This window comes from Lipophrys pholis (genome assembly GCF_963383615.2).
Source record: "Lipophrys pholis genome assembly, chromosome: 5".
Taxonomy (NCBI): Eukaryota; Metazoa; Chordata; class Actinopteri; order Blenniiformes; family Blenniidae; genus Lipophrys; species Lipophrys pholis.
The window spans coordinates 897,373-922,634 of NC_137628.1; the positions used below are offsets into that span (position 1 = coordinate 897,373).

Below are 25,262 nucleotides of genomic sequence, written 5' to 3' on the forward strand. Positions count from 1 at the left end.
CAGGGTAGAAAAGTTTATTGGTATAAATATGCAAAAAGAAAATTATTTTTAAGACTGCATGTTCACATGTTTCTTCCAGCGGTGTCTTTTTCTTTTTTTTTTTGTAACGACAACATAAAAATCCATGTTTAAGCAAAACCTCGTAACACTGCACACTTACGGAACATTTAAAGGTTCTTTGTTGAAAACTGGAACACTGAAGGTGAAACACAACCGTTCTCTGAGTGCAGCTTTGATTTGATTGACAGCCAGCAAACATGAGAACACAGTACTGGAGCGATGTGGACGGTATCCGGTGGATCCGGGCCGTACCGAGCCAGGCCATACCGAGCTGGGCAGTACGATACCGTACCAGGCCATACCAAGCTGGGCCGTACCGAGCCAGGCCATACCGTACCAGGCCATACCGAGCCAGGCCATACCGAGCTGGGCAGTACGATACCGTACCAGGCCATACCAAGCTGGGCCGTACCGAGCCAGGCCATACCGAGCCAGGCCATACCGAGCTGGGCAGTACGATACCGTACCAGGCCATACCAAGCTGGGCCGTACCGAGCCAGGCCATACCGTACCAGGCCGTACCGAGCCAGGCCATACCGAGCCAGGCCATACCAGGCCATACCAAGCTGGGCTGTACCGAGCTGGGCCGTACCGAGCCAGGCCATACCAGGCCATACCGAGCCAGGCCATACCAGGCCATACCGAGCCAGGCCATACCGAGCCAGGCCATACCAGGCCGTACCGAGCCAGGCCGTACCGAGCTGGGCAGTACGATACCGTACCAGGCCATTCCGAGCCTACCAAGGACAAAAAAGCTGATAATAAATAACAAAAAGAACTAGTACTACTGACTACAAACTCCTGAGACAATACTGTCACTGTAATACTGATACAGAGTAAACAAAGGTCACCGAGCTGCTCACATGAATCCTCCTCGGGTCAAAAGGTCGCGACATGCAAAAATAAAAACAACAATGACACGACGATACAAGGAACAGAGTTCATTATAACACTGAGCAAAGTTTGTTTCAGGTGGCAGATTCTGTTTTTTCTGTTTTTTCTTTTAATTTCTTTTTTTTCCCTCCAAAAGGCCCATCAGCCAAAACATTAGGACCACCCTTTTGACATCAGGAAGTTGAGGGTCTTCATGTTTCGGAGGCTCAGATGCTCAATTTGATTGAGACTTGAAAAATCCAACCGATGGTGATGATTTCTGCGTTTGTCCTGCTGAAAAGGCCGCCAGTGAATACCGTTTCACTAAAGTGTGCTCAGTAACAATAACCGGGGAGGAGAACCGAAGGCTCCAGGCAGAACATCCAAAGCCCAGAATGCATCCTGGTAGCAGGTGTTTCCCAGGTAAGACACACCAGACCATACACTCTAAGAGCAGACCACTTTCTTCCATCACTGCTGGTCCAGTGCTGAAGCGCCCTGGTCTGTGCTGCTGCCCCCTGGTGGTGGACAGGAAGCTCTGCAGCAATTTGAGCTGCACAACTGAGTTGAGTTTGACCCTGTCGGTGGTCATAATGTTGTGGCTGATGGTTGTTGCCAGTCTGCCAGTGCTGGAGATGGTTCTTCAAGACCAGGGGTGGGCAGTCCTGGTCCTGTTCTTGTTTCTGTTCCAGGTCCTGTAGGGCCACAGTCCTGGTCCCTGTCCTGGTCCTGGTCACTGAACTCAGGAGTGTTGAAGCAGGAAACATTGAAAACATGCAGCACGACAGCCACCAGGACCAGGAGCCTCCAGGACGAGGACTAGGGCCTGCAGGACCAGGAGCCTCCAGGACGAGGACTAGGGCCTCCAGGACCAGGAGCCTCCAGGACGAGGACTAGGGCCTCCAGGACCAGGACTCTCCAGGACCAGGACTACAGCCTCCAGCACCAGGAATAAGGCCCTGCAGGACCAGGACCAGGATTACTCCCCTGGTCTAGATCATCATGTGACCTGCGGAGGGAATGTCGTGCTTTCATATAGAAACTCTGGCACTTTGGCAGCCTTTGATTTTCACCAGGACCTTTGATTTTCACCAGGATCTTTGATTTCCACCAGGATCTTTGATTTTCACCAGGATCTTTGATTTTCACCAGGATCTTTGATTTTCACCAGGATCTTTGATTTCCACCAGGCTCTTTGATTTTCACCAGGACCTTTGATTTTCACCAGGACCTTTGATTTTCACCAGGATCTTTGATTTCCACCAGGATCTTTGATTTTCACCAGGATCTTTGATTTTCACCCGGATCTTTGATTTCCACCAGGATCTTTGATTGTAAATGAATTCATACAGGATCATTCTGTCGGCTTCAAGTGCAGATTTGTTTTAGGAGAATGTCTTCATTGCGTCTGTGGGTGAAGTTTGAACGTCACGGCGTTGGACACGGCGCCGTCTGATCAAACTGAGATGATACTGTGCAGAATGGGGGGGGGGGGGGCTCAGTGCGCCGCCCTCGCCCGGCCCGGCCCGTCCGACGGCTCGCTCACCGCGGCGTCCTCAGTCTGAGCGGAGGTGGTCTCTGAGCCGGTGTTACTGTCGCTGGTTCCCTCCTCCATGGTTCCCTCCTCCATGGCTCCCTCAGGGACGCTCTCCTTGTCCTCCTCACTGCCTCGGGGGGCTTCAGGCTCATCTGAAGCTTTCGGCTTCGCTGCATCAAACAGAAAAGAATGTGGAAGTTAGTTGAGGCTCCATCAAGACACAAGCTCGGACTAACTGCCACTCTTCACTCTGACTAAAGTAACAAGGCGACTAAAGCTACTAATCACATCATAGTAATCAGGTACTTTCACAATCTTACCATGAGTACTTCATCTCAGTGATAAATAACTTTTTCTCATTGCTCTGTCACTGACATCCAGGAGTGACTGAAGTTTTTCTGTACTGTAGCAGCGTTCTGTGGTCATACGGAGACATCTAGTGGTCACACGTGGTATTTACTGTATATTAAGATATACTAGTCCCTTCTTAAAGGGGTTATATTATGCTAAATAATTCACTTTCTGAAGGTTTTCGAACAGTAATAATTGTCCCCAAACCTGGACTGACGTCCCAGAAGTGAAGACAGTCTGTCCTCTCTGTCCCTGGCTGGTTTCAGTTTTTAAAAAGTGTGTTGCTCCAATGACCCAATCGGGGCTTTTCCACCGGAAAGAACCAGGTTCCAGCTCGGAGCCAGGGCCAGCCCTCGCACCAGTTCTTTGTCTTTCCACTGCCAAAGCCCCGGCCTATCAGGGGTTAAATGGTGCTATGCTGCCCCACTTCGTTGCTGGGCCAGAGCGGTGCCAGAGCGGAGTCTGACATGGGGGCGGAGTTATCGCTACCTACAAGGCGGAGGAGAGGTTGAACCAGCTTTCTGAAAACTCCAGCGAACACGGAGCCCCAGAGTGGTTATAGAAAAAAAATTAAAAATAACGCGTGGGAACGACATAATAAGTCGTTCCCTGAAGTTAATAATATGAGAGAACGAGATAATTTAATCCGCGATCGCGGAGCCGCGGCTCTCGAGGTGCAGAGCTCCTGCTCTGTCCTGTCAGCTCTGTAGGATATAATTTATCTTTGTCGTTTTTTTCACGCTTTTCATGGTAACATCACTGTAACTGACGTCACGTCCAGGTCTTGTTTCGCGTTCTGACCGCCGGCTGAGGCGCTGCAGCCGCTGAGCAAGGCAGTGTGAGGCTGCAGGGGGCGCTCCGTTACGAGACGCTCCAATATTATTATTATTATTATTATTATTATTATTATTATTATTATTATTACCCACAGAACTTCTTTATAATGAATACTTTTGGTTCATCAGTAACTACTAAACAAACTACACACTACTGTAAATGAAAGCTTGGAGTTTTTAGCCATAAAATGATCCTTTTAATGGCTTCATGTGAAAGAGAACTTTAATCAGAGTGTTTACCTAGGTTACCATGGAAACGGCTGTAGAGCAGCGTTCCATCATTCTACACCTCCATTCCTCCATGTTGAAGCTTTTGATTCAGACACGTCCAGAAATAAAGTGAAAGGAGCAGAAATTCAAAATGTAATGCTCAAATGTTGAAAAATAAGACCCAAGCTCTTTCACACGTTGTTTATTTTATATATATATATATATATATATATATATATATATATATATATAAACAAGACGGACGTGAAAAGACACCAACAGAGATACGAGGAGACGTAATGTCTTCTGGCTCTTTGGTTCATCTGAGGTTCAGGTCAGACTAGATGGAGCGACCCGGACCAACCCGATGAATCCAGTCCGTCTCCTGGTTCCTGTTTGAGCTCTACGCTGGTGAAATCAGTGACGTACAACGTTTTGGAGTGACACAATGATGTGGCTCTCACTTGGCTCCGTTAACGGTGGAAAAAGAACCGGTTCTTTGGCGGTGCTCATTTAAGAACCGGCCCTGAACTAGAACCTGGTTCTTTTTGGTGGAAAAGCCCAAATGGAGCTCAAACCCTTTGTAGTGTCATTGAGGGTTTAGCCAATCCCAATCAAGGTAGCCCCTCCCTTTTGACAATCCCACCTTTAAGCAGCTCTACTCTGGCACATGGCACCACGAGAGGAAGTACTTCCTCTTCTTCCCAAGATGGGCATATGTGGGCGGAGCCAGTCCAGCTCACACAGACACAGCAGATTCTGAATGCAGCTCCTATGATCCAATATTCAAATGGAGGAAAATCAAGAAAAAGCTGGATTTGGGAGAATAAACTTTGAATTCAAAGTTTTGGACCAAGACCATGTGAACGTGTTGAAAAGCTGGATAATATGAGCCCTTTAATGTAGGTAGCATGAACAGCCAAACTGCAAAACATTGTGACTTGCAGTCCAGAGAATACAGTAATTTGCGATATTTGGATGTCAATCTTACTGTGTATTTCTGAGTCTTGTGTTTGAAATGTCAGATGCTGCTCAGTCTTTTGATTTGTATTATTTGGACACCAAGCGCTTTTTTCTCTGCTTTCTAGTTGTTTTTCAATTTCCTAGATTTCGCAAACCGTCTTCAGAGGCCTGTTGAAGTACATGTCATATCTAGGAACAGGAGTGAAAGGGTTAAAGACTCAAATAGAGGCTGAATTCATTGACCGAAGCCAATAAAACTCTGGACTATTAGTTTTACAGTCTGTCAGCTATTGACAGTTGGCAGAGTCCAGCCATAGTCGCCTCCTCAAGAATTAACTGGGTAAACAAAGAAGCAGTAAAACCTCAGCGGGTGTGTGACCACAAGCCAGCAGCACTGGAGCGGCGGCGCAGCGTTGAAGGTAACTGTCAATAGCTAATGCTAAAGCTAAGACTGTGCTAGGTGAGTAGGACAGTGAGACAGCAGCTCTAAACCCGACTCATTCATTTCAGAACGTCCATCAGTTCCTGATGTGTTTGAGTAAAACACCCAACGTGACGATCAGATGATGTTAATATAAAAATCAGAGAGGGCTGTTATGTTACTGCGCGTTCCGTCTTCACACATTGGTCTGATAGTTGTGAGTGTCAGAGGTAAAGCTGAGGGAAGGTGAGTGAAGGCCCCTGCAGACTCCCAATAGAAGACCAAGAAGAAAAGTTCGGCCAGCAGCATTCAAACTGTGGAACTCGCAGGCCACGCCCCCTCACAACTACACATCTGTTAAGCAGCGTCTTAACTTTTCAACTGCACAGCTTATCTCTCGCTTCAAATGATTTCAGAAACACATTTCTCTGAACTGTTTCACTAATAGAAGAAAGAGTTTTTGTCCCAGCGCCATGTTGGTCCAGTTTTAACTACAGGAGCTGACGGCTGTTTCGTGATGCGTTCAGGTGCATCACGTAAGCCGGTCACTCCGACATCTTAACGATCTGCGGGGTTCACACAGTAGCGATGTTACAAGCTAAATATGATTAAAATATGACTGATAGTTCTTAGTGAGCCGGAACACGATGAGCAGCACACGGCGGTGAGGCAGCCACATAGTTCGGCCAGGATGGTTGGTGCAGCTGAAAGAAATTTCTTGGGCCAGCTCCTGAAATGACGTCATTTTGTTCGGCAGGACCCTGCACTGCCGAACATTCTTCTTGTTCTTATGGAGCATGAATTGGCCTTTCGTCTGCAGGCCTTTAAAGGTGAGTGGGGCTCACCTGGCGCCTCTGTGCTGTTGGTTTCCTTCTCGTCTGCGTCCTTGCTGCCTTCGTCACTGTTTGGCTGCGTCTTGCTGCCGTGTGTGGCACAGACGTGTTTGTCCTCCTCTGCTAAGACGCAGGTGGGGGCTTCCCGGGCCCCCCGCTCTCCAGCCTCCTTCTCGCGCTCGGCCATCCGTTTCCGAGCCGCCTCTTCAGCTGCAGCGATCTCTGCAGAGATCTTCTCCATGTCCACTTCTACCTTCATGCAACACAGCTGACACACACACACACACACACACACACACACACACACACACACACACACACACACACACACACACACACACACACACACACACACACACACACACACACACACACACAGATAAGCCATGTGACTGGGTGTGTTTCAGGATGAAGGGTGCCCCCTGTTGAGAATACTGCACAAGTGCACTGTAGTGCAGAGCAGCACTTATTATGGAGCTACGAACTGTAACGGATGGCAGCTGTGACTTCCAGAACATGTGGACAGCATTAGCTGTGGCGGGGGGGCTGCCCCCGACATGTGGAACTCAGCTTGCGTGCAAGTAAGCAATGACCAGACGTGATGTGAAAGATGGCGTACCCTTTTGAGCTCGTTAGTGAACGACTCTGTGGCTTCGATGAATTTTCTCTTCTTGTCCTGATGGCGGTCTTCAATCTGAAGCAACTCTGCCTCCAATTTTCTCTGCGAGACGAGACAGGCAGGCACCAAGGTTATGACTCCACCAGTGAGGCGGCGCTCCCAGGCTGCAGTGTGTTTACCTGGTGGACCATCAGAGACTGGACCTGCCGCTTGAGCACCTGCATGCGGGCGGTGGTGACCACAGACCGGACGTCTGGGACCACGCTCTCGCTGAGGATCTCGCTGATCAGACGGTGGTTGCGTTGGAAACGAGCTGCAGCCGAATGCTTGATAGAAAAGCCATCATCGTAATCTGAAAACAGGAAATAAAGCACACGTCTGATATAGAAAATGTTTTTTTTTTTTTTGTTTTTTTTATAAACCTTTGAGGGCAAACTGAGGGCCTGATGTGCTCCTGATGTGTGCCCCTCTCTGGGGAGTCAGTCGCCCTCCAGGACCAGACACCCATTACAACTCATTCATAACAGCTGTGATACTAAATGCATTCAATATGAAAACATTCAATGAATGTTGCATGAATCTTGATTAATTAAACCAAATACACAAACATAGTGTTTCCCAAACTTTGCTTTGAGGACCTACTTGGAGCCTTCACTTGTTCTGAGGTTGAGACTTGAGGAAATAGTAAATGCATGTCACTTATAAAGCGTGTTCCAACTGCTCGATCAGCCCCAAAACGTTTCACATTGTTAGTCACACTCCCTCATTCACACTCCCTCATTCACACACACACGGAGGCAGCCGCCATGCAAGGCGTCTAATCCGTCCACTGGGAGCAGTGTGGGGTTCAGTGTCTTGCTCAAGGACACTTCGATATATGGACGTGCAGAGATGGGAATCAAACCTGCAACCCTCCATTTGAGACCAGCTGCTCGACCAACTGAGCCACAGCTGCCCCGTAGGAAGTGCCCAAGACTTTTATTTTGTATATCAGGCCTGCACACCAGCCAAAACCATCTTTTGTCTTCCCATCATTCCACACGGCACCATAACAACTCACTACAATGTAGTACTAATGCCAGGCTTATAGGTGGCACTGTAACTCTGTTACAGAATCACACCACGAACAAAGAAGATACAGAGCTTTTAAAAGTCCTCGTATTCGGGAAATCAAACATCTGTCCTCATTAAAGCGACTGGCATCAGTCGCTTCTGCAGCTCGACCTGGAGCAGATAGTCCGCAATTGTTGTAGCTGTTAAGTGACGTCACTGAGAGGGTCGCAGGGCCATCGGGTCGAAAGGTGGGGTGATGACATCACGGAGAGGGTCGCAGGGCCATCGGGTCGAAAGGTGGGGTGATGACATCACGGAGAGGGTCGCGGGGTCATCGGGTCGAAAGGTGGGGTGATGACATCACGGAGAGGGTCGCAGGGCTATCGGGTCGAAAGGTGGGGTGATGACATCACGGAGAGGGTCGCGGGGCTATCGGGTCGAAAGGTGGGGTGATGACATCACGGAGAGGGTCGCGGGGCTATCGGGTCGAAAGGTGGGGTGATGACATCATCGTTTTCAGCTAATGTGCATCTTATTCTTTTCTCTTCTCTGGAGTCCGTTTCAAAAAAAAGAAAATAAACCATTTCTGGCTCCTAAAACGCAGCGCTGTGTGGATTATTGGATAAAAGCGATGGTTACATGAAGCGTCATTGTGATGTCGGTATCCACCAGTGATTGGCTTCGCCACACTGTCCGCAGTCCTTCCTGAAGACCTGCAGCAACATGCCGTCCTATCGGGTTTGTGTTTAGTTGGACCATCAGTTATTTCCAGCAGAACAATGAGGTCAAACACCCCCAGGCTGCGTGAGGCTGTTGGACCAAGGACAATGATGGAGCTGAAAGATGACCTCGCTCCACAGTCACCTGACCTAAACCCAGTCCAGATGTTTGGGAGGAGATGGAGTGCAGAGTGAAGGCCAACGGGCCAACAAGGGCTCAACATCTCTGGAACGCCTTCAAGACTGTTGGAAAACCATTTCAGGTGACGACTTCATGAAGCTCATCCAGAGAAAGACCAGAATGAGAAAAGCAGGAATCAAAAACATGTTTGGAGTTATTTCACACCTAATTCAAGATGTGTTCATTCATCGTTCTGATGCTTCAGTGAAAATCAACAAAGTAAATAGTCAGAAAATAAAGAAAGACCTTGAAATAGAAGGTGAGTCCAGACTGTGGACTGGATCTTCCCCCAGCCTGAGTTAAACTCACACGCAAACACACGTCACCAAATCTGCAATTTTCATTCATGAGGAAATGTACACTTCATCCTCAACGCTCACTGCGAGGCCCTTTAACCACGCCGTGCACGATGGCGCAGGAAGGTACAGTCCAAATACAGAGCCCGACAACAATAAACAGGCTCGTTACTTTTTCCACTGCGGTGATGGAGAATCAGCTCCAGATGCATTCACTCTTTCATATTCTCATTATCTTTATTGTTGCCGATGAACCAACCTACAGGCCTGGTTTAGAATTATGCACGGTGCCTTGCTGTGGATTATCCTCATGGTGTGTTTGTGTTTTCTCGGGGGAGAATATATACAGTCAGGACCTTTACACTACAATTCAAAACTCAATGCAGGGCAGCAGTACACAAAACACTCTGTAAATCAAGGCAATGGAAACTATGATTCATGTCCACGGTGGGATCAATTTCAAGGCTGCATTCACATTCGGTATGATTCCTGGTCTGGATCAAAGAGGACTAGTAGAGTTCACATGGGTTCCTGGTCTGGATCAAAGAGGACTAGTAGAGTTCACATGGGTTCCCGGTCTGGATCAAAGAGGACTAGTAGAGTTCACACAGGTTCCTGGTCTGGATCAAAGAGGATCAGAAGAGTTCACACAGGTTCCTGGTCTGGATCAAAGAGGACCAGAAGAGTTCACACAGGTTCCTGGTCTGGATCAAAGAGGACCAGAAGAGTTCACACAGGTTCCTGGTCTGGATCAAACAGGACCAGAAGAGTTCAGGTTCCTGGTCTGGGTCAAACAGGACCAGAAGAGTTCAGGTTCCTGGTCTGGGTCAAACAGGATCAGAAGAGTTGAGGTCCCTGGTCTGGGTCAAACAGGACCAGAAGAGTTCAGGTTCCTGAACCGAGTTTAGAGGCGTGTCAGCGAGGTTTTCCCAGTGGAGGGTGTGCCAGATCTTTGGGGGGATCAGCAACACAAATATTATTTAGAAAAACACAAAGCTAATCAGATTGATCGTGACTCAAAGCTGTCGCGGGGGAAGGAGGCGTGTCACGTGTCCACGCAGCGTTGTTTTGTTACCTCACGTTGACCTCCTCAGTTGAGCTTCTCTTGAATAGTTCTGCTGTTGTATGTTAAGAGTGTGATGGTTTGGGGTGGAGGGCATCAGAGAGGAGGGTCAATCTGTTGTTAGGAGGTTCTCCAGAGGTTAAAGGTCGTCAACAACCTTTAATCAATTTAGGTGGGAAAACACCAGTGGTGGAGTTTCACCATTTTTCACCTGTTTGAGCCTCTAAGTCAACTGCTGCCAACACGTGTCACAATGTACTCTTTGTGATGTGTCCTTTACCAGAGCTACAGAGCTTCACAGTCACAGAGCTTCACAGCCACAGAGCTTCTCAGCCACAGAGCTTCTCAGTCACAGAGCTTCTCAGTCACAGAGCTTCTCAGCCACAGAGCTTTAGCTCCAGCAGCCTCCATGGACAGCCCACGTCAGTAGGGGCTGCTGACTCCTATGCTGTCATACTGTGGAGTGAAAAAGTGTTTCCCTTCCTGATTTCTTACTTCTTTGCATGTTTTTCACACTTAAATGTTTCAGATCATCAAACTAATTTAAACATTAGTTAAACATTACACAAGTAAACACAAAATGCAGTTTTTAAATGAAGGGTTTTATTAATGAGGAAGAAACAAATCCACACTCCATGGTCCTGAGTGAGAACGTGTTTCCTCCCAGCTCCTGTTAAAGCAGAACTGTGGCTGATCACACCTGAGTTCTACTTCTGTCGCCACACCGGGCCTGATCACTGCTCACCTGTTCTCAGTCTAGATGTTTAAATTTGTTTGATGATCGGAAACATTTAAATGTGGAAAACATGCAAAAAAGTAAGAAATCAGGAAGGGGAACACTTTTTCACACCACAGTATATGTTACAACTGTTGTGATGAGACGGAAGATGGTATCTGTTTATAGACTTTTAGAGCATTTTTGCTGAACAAGAAGGCCCAGGTTTGTATCCCGTGTTCTCCCTGTGCTTTCATGGGTTTACTCTAGGACTTCTCCACAAACTCCATGAAACATACTTTATTTGGTAACTGGTGACTCCAAACTGTCTGTGGGTGAGGCGGTTTCTTTCTGTGGTCGCTCCATTGTGGACGCGTGACTTGCCCATGGTGTATCTATAGAGAGCTTCCAGCCACCCACCATGGCCATTTGGAAGGCAGATCTTTGTCTGTACGATAACATGTGCATCAGAAAGAGTCCAGAGTGAGAAACTTGTGAGCGAATAGAGAAAAGAACCTTCATCTGAACATGGACAGTAAATGCTCTTATTCCTCTTCATGAATCTAATGAGTAATAGCAGGAGCAGCTTCATGTGCTCACCAGAGGACTTCTAGTTGCATCGCTAATATTTCTGATAACTTTCCCTTTTTCCACTCTTCTCTGGGTCTGTTGTCATAACCTCATTGTAACACATGAACCTGTTTCTGCTGCGCACCTTTAAAAACCGTCCAGACAGTAGAAATGAGCTTTCAAAGCTCCACTGACACCACAACAGGAAACACTCAAGGGAGTAAATTTGGTCTGGAGATCCTGTGACAAAGTTTTCTCAATGCGAACAAGCTAATTAGTGAGATATTTCTGCCGTCTTGTGTTGAGACTAAATGTTGAGACATGTTTTCAACAAACAGAGTGGTTTGGTTTAGCTGTTTGGCTCTGCTCTTGAAAATCACCGCCACAGTATTTCCATCATTTAGGCTTGACTTTCTGTCTGTGAGCTGTTTGGATGCTAATAAGAACAAACAATGCAAACGGTTGTGTGGCAGCAGCTCAGTGGAGCTTTTTCATTAATAAAGCTCAAGCTCTCAGTGTGTGACCACCCGAGAGCTGAACCTGATTAAGCGTGACTGTACGTGCAGTCTGTGGACAACAAAACCCACAGGGATGCCAGATCGGACTTGTTTATGGTCTGGGGTGTTTCCTAAATAGCAACTGTTTTATCTGTAGTTTTCCTGTACACCCACATGTTGGACTGCAACACAGCCAGACCCCAGACGAGCATCATTTCCTCGAACAGGGTGGAACTCAAACGTCTTCTTCTGGCCTCTGTGTCCAACGCGTGTGTGCTTGCGTCAGTCTTTAAAACAAATGGGAAAGAATGTAAATTTTGCAATTAAGTCCAAACCAATGCCAAGAACACCTACAAAAAGTAAACACTGCGCAAAACAAAGGCAAAGTCTTGCAGCTTAAGGAGAGAAATTGCTTTTCAAAGGTAGTATTACCAAAACTGTGGACAGCTGCAGCAGGAGAGGAGGCAAAGAAGATAGCACGAGTATGTGTGGTCGCTCGCCGATAATTACAGCTCTGTAGCAGCTCTCTTAAACAATGGTTCAACCTTTTCTCCTTGGAGCCCCCCCAGACTGCAGACCCCCGTCTGATCTCTGATTCCTCTAAGTGTTAAAGCGAAGCCAAACACTGGATGACACACTCAGTTTTCCATGTCATCAGGCTGATTGAAGTCATGATCTTCAGGCTATGAGCTTTAAATAAAGACCAGTCTCTCACCAGGCTGTGTGTTTCACACATCGTTACGTTAGTGTCCAGCTCACACACACAGTGAAGGTTGGTCAAAGTTTGAAATTCCAAAATACATCATACTACCTACAACAGCTCCTCTCTACGATCACATCTCTGAAATCACTGAGGCTGGAGCGCCCCCTGTGGGGGACGCCCTGCCGTACGCCACAGGAGTCTTGTGAGAGGTCTTACCGTCTGGATCCTCCGCCGGCCCTATGCTCATGTAGGGCTCGCCCTTGTCCAGTCTGGACTGCCTCTGGCGACTCTCCTCCTCCAGAGCCGCCTCGGCCCGGCTTTTCGCATTGACGTAGGCCAGGTATGCTGGAGAGTTGTGATACGCCTTCATGCTCTCATTATACTCTATCTACAGTGGAAAAGACGAGAGGAATGACGAGGAAACAGAAGGCAGGCAGACTCAATGTGGACCCGAGTTTCTATCAACGACAGCAACATACAGGACTGTTGATGATATTAGACAGGAAGGATGATGACTGGAGGGACCCACCACAGTCGGGGGACACAGCTTCTGGTCACCCATCACAAAGAAAAACCATGAACACCCTTGTAAAACAACCAACCTTCTCTGCTTCGTAGTCATTCAAATAATCCTGTTTCTCCTCATCAGTGAGGTCCCTCCACATGCCACCGATTATCTTCCCAATTTCCCAAAGCTTCAGATCAGGATTGGAGGCTTTTACTTGATCCCAAACCTGGTGATGAGAACCAGACATGGGTGTGGGGTTGGGTTGGGTTGGAGGTGCTATACGTGGTTATCTCTTAGCAGAGAGGTCACAAACCAGAGGAGGCCGTGTGCTTTAAGCTCCATCTCCAAGCTGATAAATCCCTCAACATGACTTGGACTGAGCTATCTGACTGACCGTGGCTTCGCTCCCACTCCACACACAACACACTGACAATATCTGAAAATCACAGCGTCCCTGAGTTCCAGCAGAGCAAACGATGATGCAGAAAGAAGCCGAACCAGTGGGGACTGACCTTTCGACTGTATCTCATGTAAGGCATCAGCGGCTTGTCCGGCGGTTTGGGCGGCTTCGGGATATTGATTCCAGAAGAGTTCTGGAAAACAGAACAATCATCACTGGAGGCGCGTGTGTGTGTGTGTGTGTGTGTGTGTGTGTGTGTGTGTGTGTGTGTGTGTGTGTGTGTGTGTGTGTGTGTGTGTGTGTGTGTGTGTGTGTGTGTGTGTGTGTGTGTGTGTGTGTGTGTGTGTGTGTGTGTATCATGATGATTTATTATCCCATTAGGTCACTACATTTGGAAACACTTTATAATGACCAAGATGTAACAATCTGGCGATTAACAGAGAAGAAATATAAAACCATGTGGGTTTTTAAAGAATAAAAACACTTCCTCTACTTCTCAGATAATAAAAAGAGCAATTCATGAAAAAAATGGTGTGTATGTTTGTAAATGTATGTCTTGATTTGTGACAAATAATTATCAAATAAAAAAAGGTTTGTCTTTGCTGCAGCAGGATTTAAAAATGTGTGTAATGTTTGAATTTATAGTATTGTGTACATGTGGGTCAGTGATTGTTTTATAATTACAGTTGCATTCTGTGCTGAAGGTTTGAGGTTGTGGGTAGAGCAGAGGAAGGTTTCAGCAGTGGACCACCATGACTCCACAGTGGGAGCTAAAACATCAGCTGTGCTTTATCTTTCATGAGCAGATCGCAAATGAGTCAAAATGGAAAATACCAACAGTGGCAGCCAAACCCATTTTAATGACTCTTAAATATTTGGTCCGATAACGTCACAAACACGCGGCTGTCAACAACTCATAAATACTGTGAATGCCTCATCCAGGGGAGCTTTAACAGCGCAACATAAAACACAAAATATGTCAGAGCGTGGCGCCATGCTGCAAAAGATCAAAAATCCTCTGGCAAAAAGTATTTTAGGGAACACCCGAGAGTTGATTCCCGTCATGCTCAGTAACCATGGAAACAACGTTCTGCCAGTTGCTACCTGATTGGACCAACGGTTAAATTCAGCCTGTTTTGAGGAGCGAGATCAGGTGGAAACAGCAGCTAGAGATGTCTTTGTGTAACACCACCACTCACCAACGACTGAGAAAACAGTCTTTCATTTTGTTTTGGTCCGCAGCAGATGAGTGGAAACACTCGGGAGACGTTCCTATTGGTCATTTTAAAGTGTGCTTTAATTAATGACAGTTTGAAGCCAGGGACCCTGCAGCGTACACTGGAACAAGCAGTGACTGAACAACAAAAGACCAGCATTAAGCTGAGGTTTGCCCACGGCGAGGTGTAATACCCTGATCACAGTCAGCCAACCACAGCTTGCATGCAGTGGCCAGATTACTGCTCAGCAGGCAGAGCCATGGCGAGCGGCCGCTGGGTGACGCCATGGCAGCGCGGGGGGCATGACTTACTCAACACGGCTTGTTTGAAAAGACACAGATGGACCCGGGGCCAGTCTGCATGTGTGTGATGGAATGAGACTGTGCATGGTGAACACATGGTGAACACATGATGAACACATGAGAAGCTGCAGCTCTGTGATCCCTCTGCTCCGTGACACTGCTTGGCTCTGGGCCATCTGCGTTCAGCGACGTGAACATCCATACCGTTACCCGACTGTTGCTGCTCTGGCTCCCTCCCAGTCGGTAGTTGTTGTAGGCCAGATGGCTGTATGGGTTGTAGCCCACAAACCCCGGGGTGTTGGGCATTTGCTGGTGGAAAGAAATGAGACAGAAAGACAAATGAGAAAATGACAGAAGAGACGGAGAAATAAGGAAGGAAGGAAGGAGGGGAGGAAGAAATCAATGAAAGGAAGTGGGGAAATGTAAAAAAAAAAGAAAGTTGCACTCATGCTGGAGTTTTAAGAGAAAAGAACCCTGAGAAGCACCGAATGTCTGGGCTGTGGAGACAAACTACAGTCAAGAGAACATCTGTGCAGGAGAACCTACAGGATGCTGTTCACAGCAGGATGGAAAGAAGTGCACAGGAAGCTGGTATTTTAATAAAGTACACTCACCGTGGTGGGAGGGAGGCTGACGGTGGTGGGGGGATACTCACAGTAGTGGTGGATACTCAAGGTAGTGAGGGGATACTCACAGTGGTGGGGGATACTCACAGTGGTGGTGGATACTCAAGGTGGTGGGGGATACTCACAGTGGTGGGGGATACTCACAGTGGTGGGGGATATTCAAGGTGGTGGGGGGATACTCACAGTGGTGGTGGATATTCAAGGTAGTGAGGGGATACTCACAGTGGTGGTGGATACTCAAGGTAGTGAGGGGATACTCACAGTGGTGGTGGATACTCAAGGTAGTGGGGGGATACTCACATTGTTGGTGGATCCTCACGGTAGTGGGGGATACTCATGGTGGTGGGAGCAAAAGGGACACTCATGGTGGTGGGGGATACTCACAGTGGTGGTGATGGTGGGGGAATACTCAAGGTAGTAGGGGGATAGTTACTGTGGTGGGGAGATTGCTTACGGTAGTGGAGGGCGTTGCTCATGGTGGGGGCGGGCGGGATACTCACGGAGGTAAAGGGGGATACTCACAGTGGTGGGTGGATAATCAGGGAGGTGGGGCGGGATACTCACAGTGGTGGGTGGATAATCAGGGAGGTGGGGCGGGATACTCACAGTGGTGGGGGCGGGGGGAGGTGGAGGAGCGTACGATGGTCTCTCTGTAGTGAAAAGAGAGAAACGGACCGGTCAGCATCAGAGAGAAACTCCTTCTCCAGTTCAAACCTGCTGCACCTTTAACAGGAAGTCATGTTGTCCAGTTTGACAATAAAATCATTTGTGACGAATACAAGCAGTGATTTTAAAGTGTTTTTCCAAATGACGGCACTCTGTCATTCCATTGTGCTCTATTCCACTGGTTGTCACTCGGTGCAGTCATCACTTCATTTCACTAACCTGGATGAAATCATCACGACTGTCACCTTGACAATGTTCTACAATTAGTTAAATGCACAATTTTTGCAAATGAATTGTGATTAATCTCACTGTTTTTGCACAATGTCAGTGCATAAAAACCTAATTTATTCCAATCCAAGTCATCAGCGATATTATATTGAGCATGGAAATAATGATAAATTACCAATCGCCACAAAATGTTCATACTTTTCAAAGTGAAAGCATCATTCAAACAATGAAATGGGTTTATTATTTTCATAAAATAACTGATTGGAACCTCAGGAAGTTACCAAACGCAGACATTTGACAGAGAGAATGACAGAATTTAGTATCAATAAGTTATTGTGAGTAGCGGCGTTATGTAATCAGCTACTATGACAAGCAAAGCAGCGACCCGCGGCGTGGACGCCAGGCGCGGTTACTATGACAACCGTGAGGCGGTGCGACGAATCTGAGACGGTCTGAAGCTTTTCCTGCTCAGACATCGTCACAGTTCAATGTAAAAATCCTTATGTTGTATATTGTGAGAGTGGGCGTGGCCTAAACTTTTAGTTTCACTGTGAAATAAATAAACGAGGAACTGCGACGACCAGCTTCAAAACATTTCAAGGTTTTTAATTAAAAAAAATCCTATATTAGTGCTTTCAGCTGTTTTGGTTGGCGGGGCGAACAATGAGCTCATTCTCTGGTGATTCTTTGGGAAACATGTAATTTCCAGAAAAGTTTTCCGATTTGTGCAGAGCACTGGGAATCTGTTTTGTATTTTCTATCATTATTTTTTCCAACAAATGTTGGACTCCAGTGCAATTTAACAATAAGTGATAAAGGTTTAACTCAGTCCACAACGACGTCCTGCGAGAGGCTCAGGAGTCCAAGAATATCAAAGAAAATTCGAGGAGACTTGAAATACGTGACAGCTACACAGAAAAATCTGTGAATCTTTGAACCACCTCAGCAAAAGGCCTTTAAAATGTTTAAATGACTAACTATTCAATAATTCAATGACATCAGTGATTATAATTATACATCCAATAGGATAGAGGATTAAAGTTTACTCTGTGACGCTAACCGTGGTATTACTATTGATTTAAATCTTCTGGATATAGAGGAAGTTCATTTTCAAACGTTTCTTTAGGCCTTTATGTGTAAAACTTTTTTGACTCAGATGTACACAAGTTTTACAATTTCTGTGTAATCCGCCCCTTCTGACCTTTGACCCCAACTGCTCACCAGGGTCTGCCTTTGAGATAAAGGACTGATAATATCCTCTTTTGAAATGGCCTGACTCTCAGAGCTCATGTTGACGTGGTAACGTGGTGTTTATGAGATTTAACATATCAAAGGGATTTTATCTGCTCATGCATTTTACCATCATCACCCACAAAGAGCTCAACTAGCAGGTTCAAACCAGAGCAGGTCGTTAACCAGGTAAAAACTAGCAGGTTCAAACCAGAGCAGGTCGTTAACCAGGTAAAAACTAGCAGGTTCAAACTCGAGCAGGTCGTTAACCAGGTAAAAACTAGCAGGTTCAAACTAGAGCAGGTCGTTAACCAGGTAAAAACTAGCAGGTTCAAACTAGAGCAGGTCGTTAACCAGGTAAAAACTAGCAGGTTCAAACTTACTTGACATTGTAGCCTTGAGAAGCAGCTTCACTCTGGTCCAGACATCTGATCTGTAAGAAACATATTTTATTGAGAGGAGCAGCAGATGGAACACACTGAACACACTGAACACACTGTGAACACACTGAACACACTGTGAACACACTCAACACACTGTGAACACACTCAACACACTGTGAACACACTCAACACTAAACACACTGTGAACACACTGAACACTCAACACACTGTGAACACACTCAACACACTGTGAACACACTCAACACTAAACACACTGTGAACACACTCTAACACTAAACACACTGTGAACACACTCAACACTGAACACACTGTAAGCACACTGTGAACACACTCTAACACTAAACACACTGTGAACACACTCAACACTGAACACACTGTAAGCACACTGTGAACACACTCAACACTAAACACACTGTGAACACACTCAACACTGAACACACTGTAAGCACACTGTGAACACACTCAACACTAAACACACTGTGAACACAGTCAACACACTGTGAACACACTCAACACTAAACACACTGTGAACACACTCAACACTGAACACACTGTAAGCACACTGTGAACACACTCAACACTAAACACACTGTGAACACAGTCAACACACTGTGAACACACTGAACACTCAACACACTGTGAACACACTGTGAACACACTCAACACACTGTGAACACACTCAACACTAAACACACTGTGAACACACTCAACACTGAACACACTGTAAGCACACTGTGAACACACTCAACACTAAACACACTGTGAACACACTCAACACACTGTGAACACACTCAACACTAAACACACTGTGAACACACTCAACACTGAACACACTGTGAGCACACTGTGAACACACTCAACACTAAACACACTGTGAACACAGTCAACACACTGTGAACACACTCAACACTAAACACACTGTGAACACACTCAACACTGAACACACTGTGAGCACACTGTGAACACACTCAACACTAAACACACTGTGAACACAGTCAACACACTGTGAACACACTCAACACTAAACACACTGTGAACACAGTCAACACACTGTGAACACACTCAACACTAAACACACTGTGAACACACTCAACACTGAACACACTGTGAGCACACTGTGAACACACTCAACACTAAACACACTGTGAACACAGTCAACACACTGTGAACACACTGTGAACACACTGTGAACACACTCAACACTAAACACACTGTGAACACACTCAACACTCAACACACTGTGAACACACTGTGAACACACTGTGAACACACTGTGAACACACTGTGAACACACTGTGAACACACTCAACACTAAACACACTGTGAACACACTCAACACTAAACACACTGTGAACACACTGTGAACACACTCAACACTAAACACACTGTGAACACACTCAACACTCAACACACTGTGAACACACTGTGAACACACTGTGAACACACTCAACACTAAACACACTGTGAACACAGTCAACACTAAACACACTGTGAACACACTCAACACTAAACACACTGTGAACACACTCAACACTAAACACACTGTGAACACACTCAACACTAAACACACTGTGAACACACTGTGAACACACTCAACACTAAACACACTGTGAACACACTCAACACTCAACACACTGTGAACACACTGTGAACACACTCAACACTAAACACACTGTGAACACAGTCAACACTAAACACACTGTGAACACAGTCAACACACTGTGAACACACTGTGAACACACTCAACACTAAACACACTGTGAACACACTCAACACTAAACACACTGTGAACACACTGTGAACACACTCAACACTAAACACACTGTGAACTATCCCTGTGACGATAGATTTTGCTGGACGATCACAGACTTTTCCACCCAAAAGAACCATGTGCTAGTTCTGGGCCGGCGCCATTGCAGGTTTTAGTTCAAATGACACACCTCTCAAGAAGCGGTTGTTCCTCCATTGTCAGAGAGGCGAGTGAGAGCTACGTAGCATACGTAGCTCAAAGCACTTATGTGGGAAACCTGGGAGGCAGCAATGTGCCGAAAGTCATCGAGACTGCCGGGAAAGGAAGAATAATCCAAAGAAGAAGCGTACGTAGCCCTTCCAAACCCAAGTCCACGCAACAGCAACAATGGAGGAGCATATTGTTTGTCTGCCAGCGATGGTCGTAGCTCTGTACGTCTACATCGCATGTCATTAACTCTGTACTGTACATAGGTGCGGCGAAATGTCATGATTTTATCTTTCTTTTAATATTACTTAAAATTTCATTTTGGGGATTTACAATTTGTACGAAGAGCAATAACAGCAGAAATAGGTAAATGACATGAGAGGTTGGAAAAGAATCAATCAAATCAAAGAATGTAAACAGAATTAAAGTTATATTGTTTGGGAATAGTCAAGGGAATATTTCATTTTATTTTCCTAACATGTTCAAATATTAAAATGAACAGTGCACACCAATCAACCAAAGACAGTTAACCAGTCAATGAGTGAACGCCTGAAAACGTCTTTGTTTTATATATATATATATATATATATATATATATGGTGAAAGTGATATATATATGAGTCTCCACTCATTTAATAATTATTTTACACATAATACATTAAAGTAAAGTATCTGTTGAAAAGCTATAAATACATTATGCAACTCGAAGGGGCACTCAGTAGAGAACATACCTTTGCCATTTGTCACCATGGAAACCAATGGATAAGAAGGTTATCTGATCAACCACTCCTTCCATTATTTGTCTTAGTTTTTTGAAATGCTTCATGTTATCACTGTTTGACTCAGATGTACACAAGTTTTACAATTTCTGTGTAACCCGCCCCCTCTGACCTTTGACCCCAACCGCTCACCAGGGTCATGACGTAACTGCATCATGTGGCCTATCAGAGGACTGGAAATTGATAACTGAACATTTTGGCGTTGGTTTGGCATCAATCAGATTAAAACTAACCGTGTTATGATGAAAAAAAAAAGTGGGACTTTTTCATGACCTAGACCTTGACCTTTGACCCAATCACTCTCCAAACTTCATGGAACCATCCTTGGATGATGAAGATAAATCATCCCTGAGAAATTCTTGCAATTCGGGTAAACAGTTTAGGAGAAAAGGTGGTAACAAACATAAACACCAATAAAAAATAAATACAAACAAAAACATAACCTCCACCCCAACTTTGACTGGTGAAGGGAACAATCCTGACTTTGGTATGAGATTAAATTCTGAAATTGAAAAATATATTAGTCACCGTAGACTAAATAATCAATATCTTAGGTCTTATTCAACATATGACCATAACGGAAATGGACTTTACATACAACAATATACATATATTCCTTTTAGTATTATTTGTGCCGTCTGTAATTCTGACCCATCTTTCTGATTGAACGGAGAAAAGTATGCATTGAATACTGGAAGTCTCTGCAGATCACAGACAAAACATGCATCTCTTTTTCAAAAACACGTTTATTTTTACACAACACACAACAAATGTTCTTATTTTTGTCCAGCAGTTCCGTGGGCGGCGCCACGCGCCCCAATAGGGCCTCGGCTGTATTGCCCAGGCCCGAGATGTTCTGCACCATGGTATCGGCCAGTTGTTCATATCAGACGGATCCATCGCACAGGAACCCAGCTTCCTTTTGGCTGCATAAAAGCACACAAAAAAAGTATTTGTAACTATACTTAATCTTCATAAACAAAGTTCACTTACAGTAAATGCATACCGCGATGTTAGGGTGTACCTAAGAACATTTATCATGACGCTTGGATTGTCTGAACAAATCTCACTTGTTCTGCCGGAGGACGGGCATGAAGCAGCAGGACCGTGGAGCGGAGCGCCGAGCCATAGGGGAGAGTGACCGGACGGGGCGGTGGACGTGCTGCAGGACAGTGGCCTCCGCAGCCGTCCCTCGTCGTCCACGGCCGACGATGCTACATACAATGGAAAAACAAAGGTTATGGATCACATCTGCATTTAAATAAAAAAACAATCTGTGTATCAGAAATCAATGTGTTGAATTCCCACATCTGCAAAACTGAACATCCACAACAATCAGCACTTTATCTTGAAGAACTAAAACTATAAGGCCGTTAAGTACTTTTTACTCCACTGTCTTCCGTCGGTCATTTGAATCTGTGTTTTTTTTCTTCTTGTATTAACATCTAAAACATATCCACACATAAAATAACCTATTGATCCTTCCAGGGAAATGCCATGATTACTACATAGCTGAGTAATGTGACTAAATAGGTTTTGAATGGAATGTTGCCGCTGCTCTGTCAGGCTTCACCTCCCTGTTCTTTGCGTATGAGCTTAGCGCCGGCTAACGTGCTAGCATCTACGCATAACTTCACCTTGATCTGCCAGGGTAATACCATGATTACTAGATATTTCAGTACCATGACCAAATACATTCTGAGAGCAGGTCCTGTAATGAATGAAAATGTTGCTGCTCTTTTCACCACAATGTGTTTTGTTTGTTAGCTTAGCATCGGCTAACTGGCCAGCGCCATTCTCTGCTCGTAACACTGGAATTCATAGTAGGCTACCAGCAAGTGTTTGGAAAATAAAACTCACTGGGATCAGCGGTGGTCCGTGCAGCAGACTCCTCCAGGCTGGACTCCAGCATGGCTCCGTGGCTCAATTCAGCACCAAACTGCACTGATTTGCTGGCTTGTCGCCAACCACTGAGTTGAGGACCAGAAAAAGCAGGTTCCTCTTCGGCCGGCCGCTGCGTCTCAGCTCCCGGTTGTGATCTCTGTACTTTCTTCTACAGCCATGTCCGGCTTCATGGCGTGTTACGCGGGTTTTGTCCGAGTAGCTTCCTCCAGTTTGGGCTGCACCTCCGATGCGGACCAAAGAACGAGGAAGTACTGCGTTTCTTTCTCACGTCCATGTTTTTAGTTCGTCGATTGTCATCTGTAGGCTCAGTGTCGCTTCTGCCTCATAGGTAGCGATAACGCTGACCCCAGCTGATGACGTGTCAGTCCCCGATCTGGCCTCGCTCTGGCCCAGCAAAGAACCTGTTAAGGTCCTGTTAGGCCGTGGCTTTGGTGGTGGAAACACAAAGAACTGGTGCTAAGTCCGGCCCTGGTTCCAAACTGGCCCTTCAAACCGCTTGCTGGAAAAGGCCAAAGAGTGAAGCTTCTCCAGGTGCTGAGGCCGATCACAGAGTGAAGCTTCTCCAGGTGCTGAGGCCGATCACAGAGTGAAGCTTCTCCAGGTGCTGAGGCCGATCACAGAGTGAAGCTTCTCCAGGCGCTGAGGCCGATCACAGAGTGAAGCTTCTCCAGGCGCTGAGGCCAATCACAGAGTGAAGCTTCTCCAGGCGCTGAGGCCGATCACAGAGTGAAGCTTCTCCAGGCGCTGAGGCCGAACACAGAGTGAAGCTTCTCCAGGCGCTGAGGCCGATCACAGAGTGAAGCTTCTCCAGGCGCTGAGGCCGATCACAGAGTGAAGCTTCTCCAGGCGCTGAGGCCGATCACAGAGTGAAGCTTCTCCAGGCGCTGAGGCCGATCACAGAGTGAAGCTTCTCCAGGCGCTGAGGCCGATCACAGAGTGAAGCTTCTCCAGGCGCTGAGGCCGATCACAGAGTGAAGCTTCTCGCAGTGCTAAGGCTGAACACAGTGGAACCCCTTTGTCATCCAGCCTGTTTGCCTGTGAGAGACGAGGAAAACAAACACGCTGCAAGCATGTTTGTTTTTCTTGTCGTAATGTGGCAACACATAGAGTTCATTTTCTTTATCGTGCTATTATTGATTTATTGATAATCTTCCCAGGCCTACTGTGAACACACAATGAACACACAGTGAACACACTGGGAAAACATGCAAATCACAAACAAATGGAGGTAGAGAAAAGGTTCAGGCTAACACTGGCTAAAGCTGGCAAACACTGGCTAACACTGGCTAAAGCTGGCTAACACTGGCTAAAGCTGGCAAACACTGGCTAACACTGGCTAAAGCTGGCTAACACTGGCTAAAGCTGGCAAACACAGGCTAACACTGGCTAAAGCTGGCAAACACTGGCTAAAGCTGGCTAACACTAGCTAAAGCTGGCTAACACTGGCTAAAGCAGGCTAAGAATGGCTAAAGCTGGATAACACTGGCTGAGGCTGGCAAACACTGGCTAATGCTTGCTAACACTGGCTAAAGCTAAATGAGGCTGGCTAACACTGGCTAAAGCTGGCAAACACAGGCTAACACTGGCTAAAGCTGGCAAACACTGGCTAAAGCTGGCTAACACTAGCTAAAGCTGGCTAACACTGGCTAAAGCAGGCTAAGAATGGCTAAAGCTGGATAACACTGGCTGAGGCTGGCAAACACTGGCTAATGCTTGCTAACACTGGCTAAAGCTAAATGAGGCTGGCTAACACTGGCTAAAGCTAGCTGAGGCTGCTAACACTGGCTAAAGCTAGCTGAGGCTGCTAACACTGGCTAAAGCTAGCTGAGGCTGCTAACACTGGCTAAAGCTAGCTGAGGCTGCTAACACTGGCTAAAGCTAGCTGAGGCTGCTAACAGTCCGGTGCTTTATGACATTTCTCACGCGCTACATGTTTAGCATCAGTAGACTAATGTTAGCACGCTTTCATATTAGCTCGGTGTGAGCGGTTATCGTTAATAAATCTTAACCATGAATAAACCCACTGATTCTAGAGGACATTACGCTCAGCTCACGAGAGCGTTTCGTTACAAAACAGACTGATAATCGTCGCTTCATCAGTTTCAATATGCAGCTGACTGAAGGCTATTATTAGCATGCAGCGTCAAGTCAAACGTCTACAGACATTTGATCCAACAGATTGTATCGTATCCATCTTAAATCTCAAAGTGAGGGGCAGAAAACTCACCTTCAGACCCACAGTGAGTCCCGGCACAGACTGCACTGTGGCAGGGAGGCGAACCAGCAGCTCAGACAGACAGGAGAGCCTCCATCAAACACTGCAACGGTCCATTCGTCCGATTCCTGCACAATGTTCCACAATCACACCCCCACCCGCTCCTCAGTACAGCTGTGAACCCGAATCCTCCACAATCACACCCCCACCCGCTCCTCAGTACAGCTGTGAACCCGATTCCTCCACAATCACACCCCCACCCGCTCCTCAGTACAGCTGTGAACCCGAATCCTCCACAATCACACCCCCACCCGCTCCTCAGTAC

The 25,262-nt window shown here is 46.3% G+C and overlaps 1 protein-coding gene and 1 long non-coding RNA gene across 2 annotated transcripts; one reads left to right on the plus strand and one right to left on the minus strand.

Moving 5' to 3' along the window:
* Positions 1 to 25,262, minus strand: LOC308110264 (SWI/SNF-related matrix-associated actin-dependent regulator of chromatin subfamily E member 1-like). Its single transcript, XM_080464463.1, has 11 exons — positions 24,950 to 25,262; positions 18,061 to 18,110; positions 16,160 to 16,203; positions 15,132 to 15,236; positions 13,521 to 13,601; positions 13,103 to 13,234; positions 12,717 to 12,888; positions 6,883 to 7,055; positions 6,704 to 6,805; positions 6,097 to 6,352; positions 1 to 2,640 (listed from the first exon to the last, which is right to left on the minus strand). The coding sequence occupies exons 2-11, from the start codon at positions 18,065 to 18,067 to the stop codon at positions 2,432 to 2,434; spliced, it is 1,281 nt and encodes a 426-aa protein (XP_080320589.1). The 5' UTR covers positions 18,068 to 18,110; positions 24,950 to 25,262; the 3' UTR covers positions 1 to 2,431.
* On the plus strand, positions 22,253 to 25,156 carry LOC308110266. Its single transcript, XR_013935375.1, has 3 exons — positions 22,253 to 23,253; positions 23,534 to 24,157; positions 24,298 to 25,156. It is a non-coding gene; the product is annotated as an uncharacterized lncRNA (long non-coding RNA).

Excerpts from the sequence above, each read along its gene's own strand:
- LOC308110264 (XM_080464463.1), bottom strand. Across the intron at positions 15,237-16,159 it reads CTCCCCCCGCCCCCACCACT|CAAATGCCCAACACCCCGGG; the intron begins GTGAGTATCCCG and ends TCTTTCCACCAG. Across the intron at positions 6,806-6,882 it reads AGTCTCTGATGGTCCACCAG|AGAAAATTGGAGGCAGAGTT; the intron begins GTAAACACACTG and ends CTCGTCTCGCAG.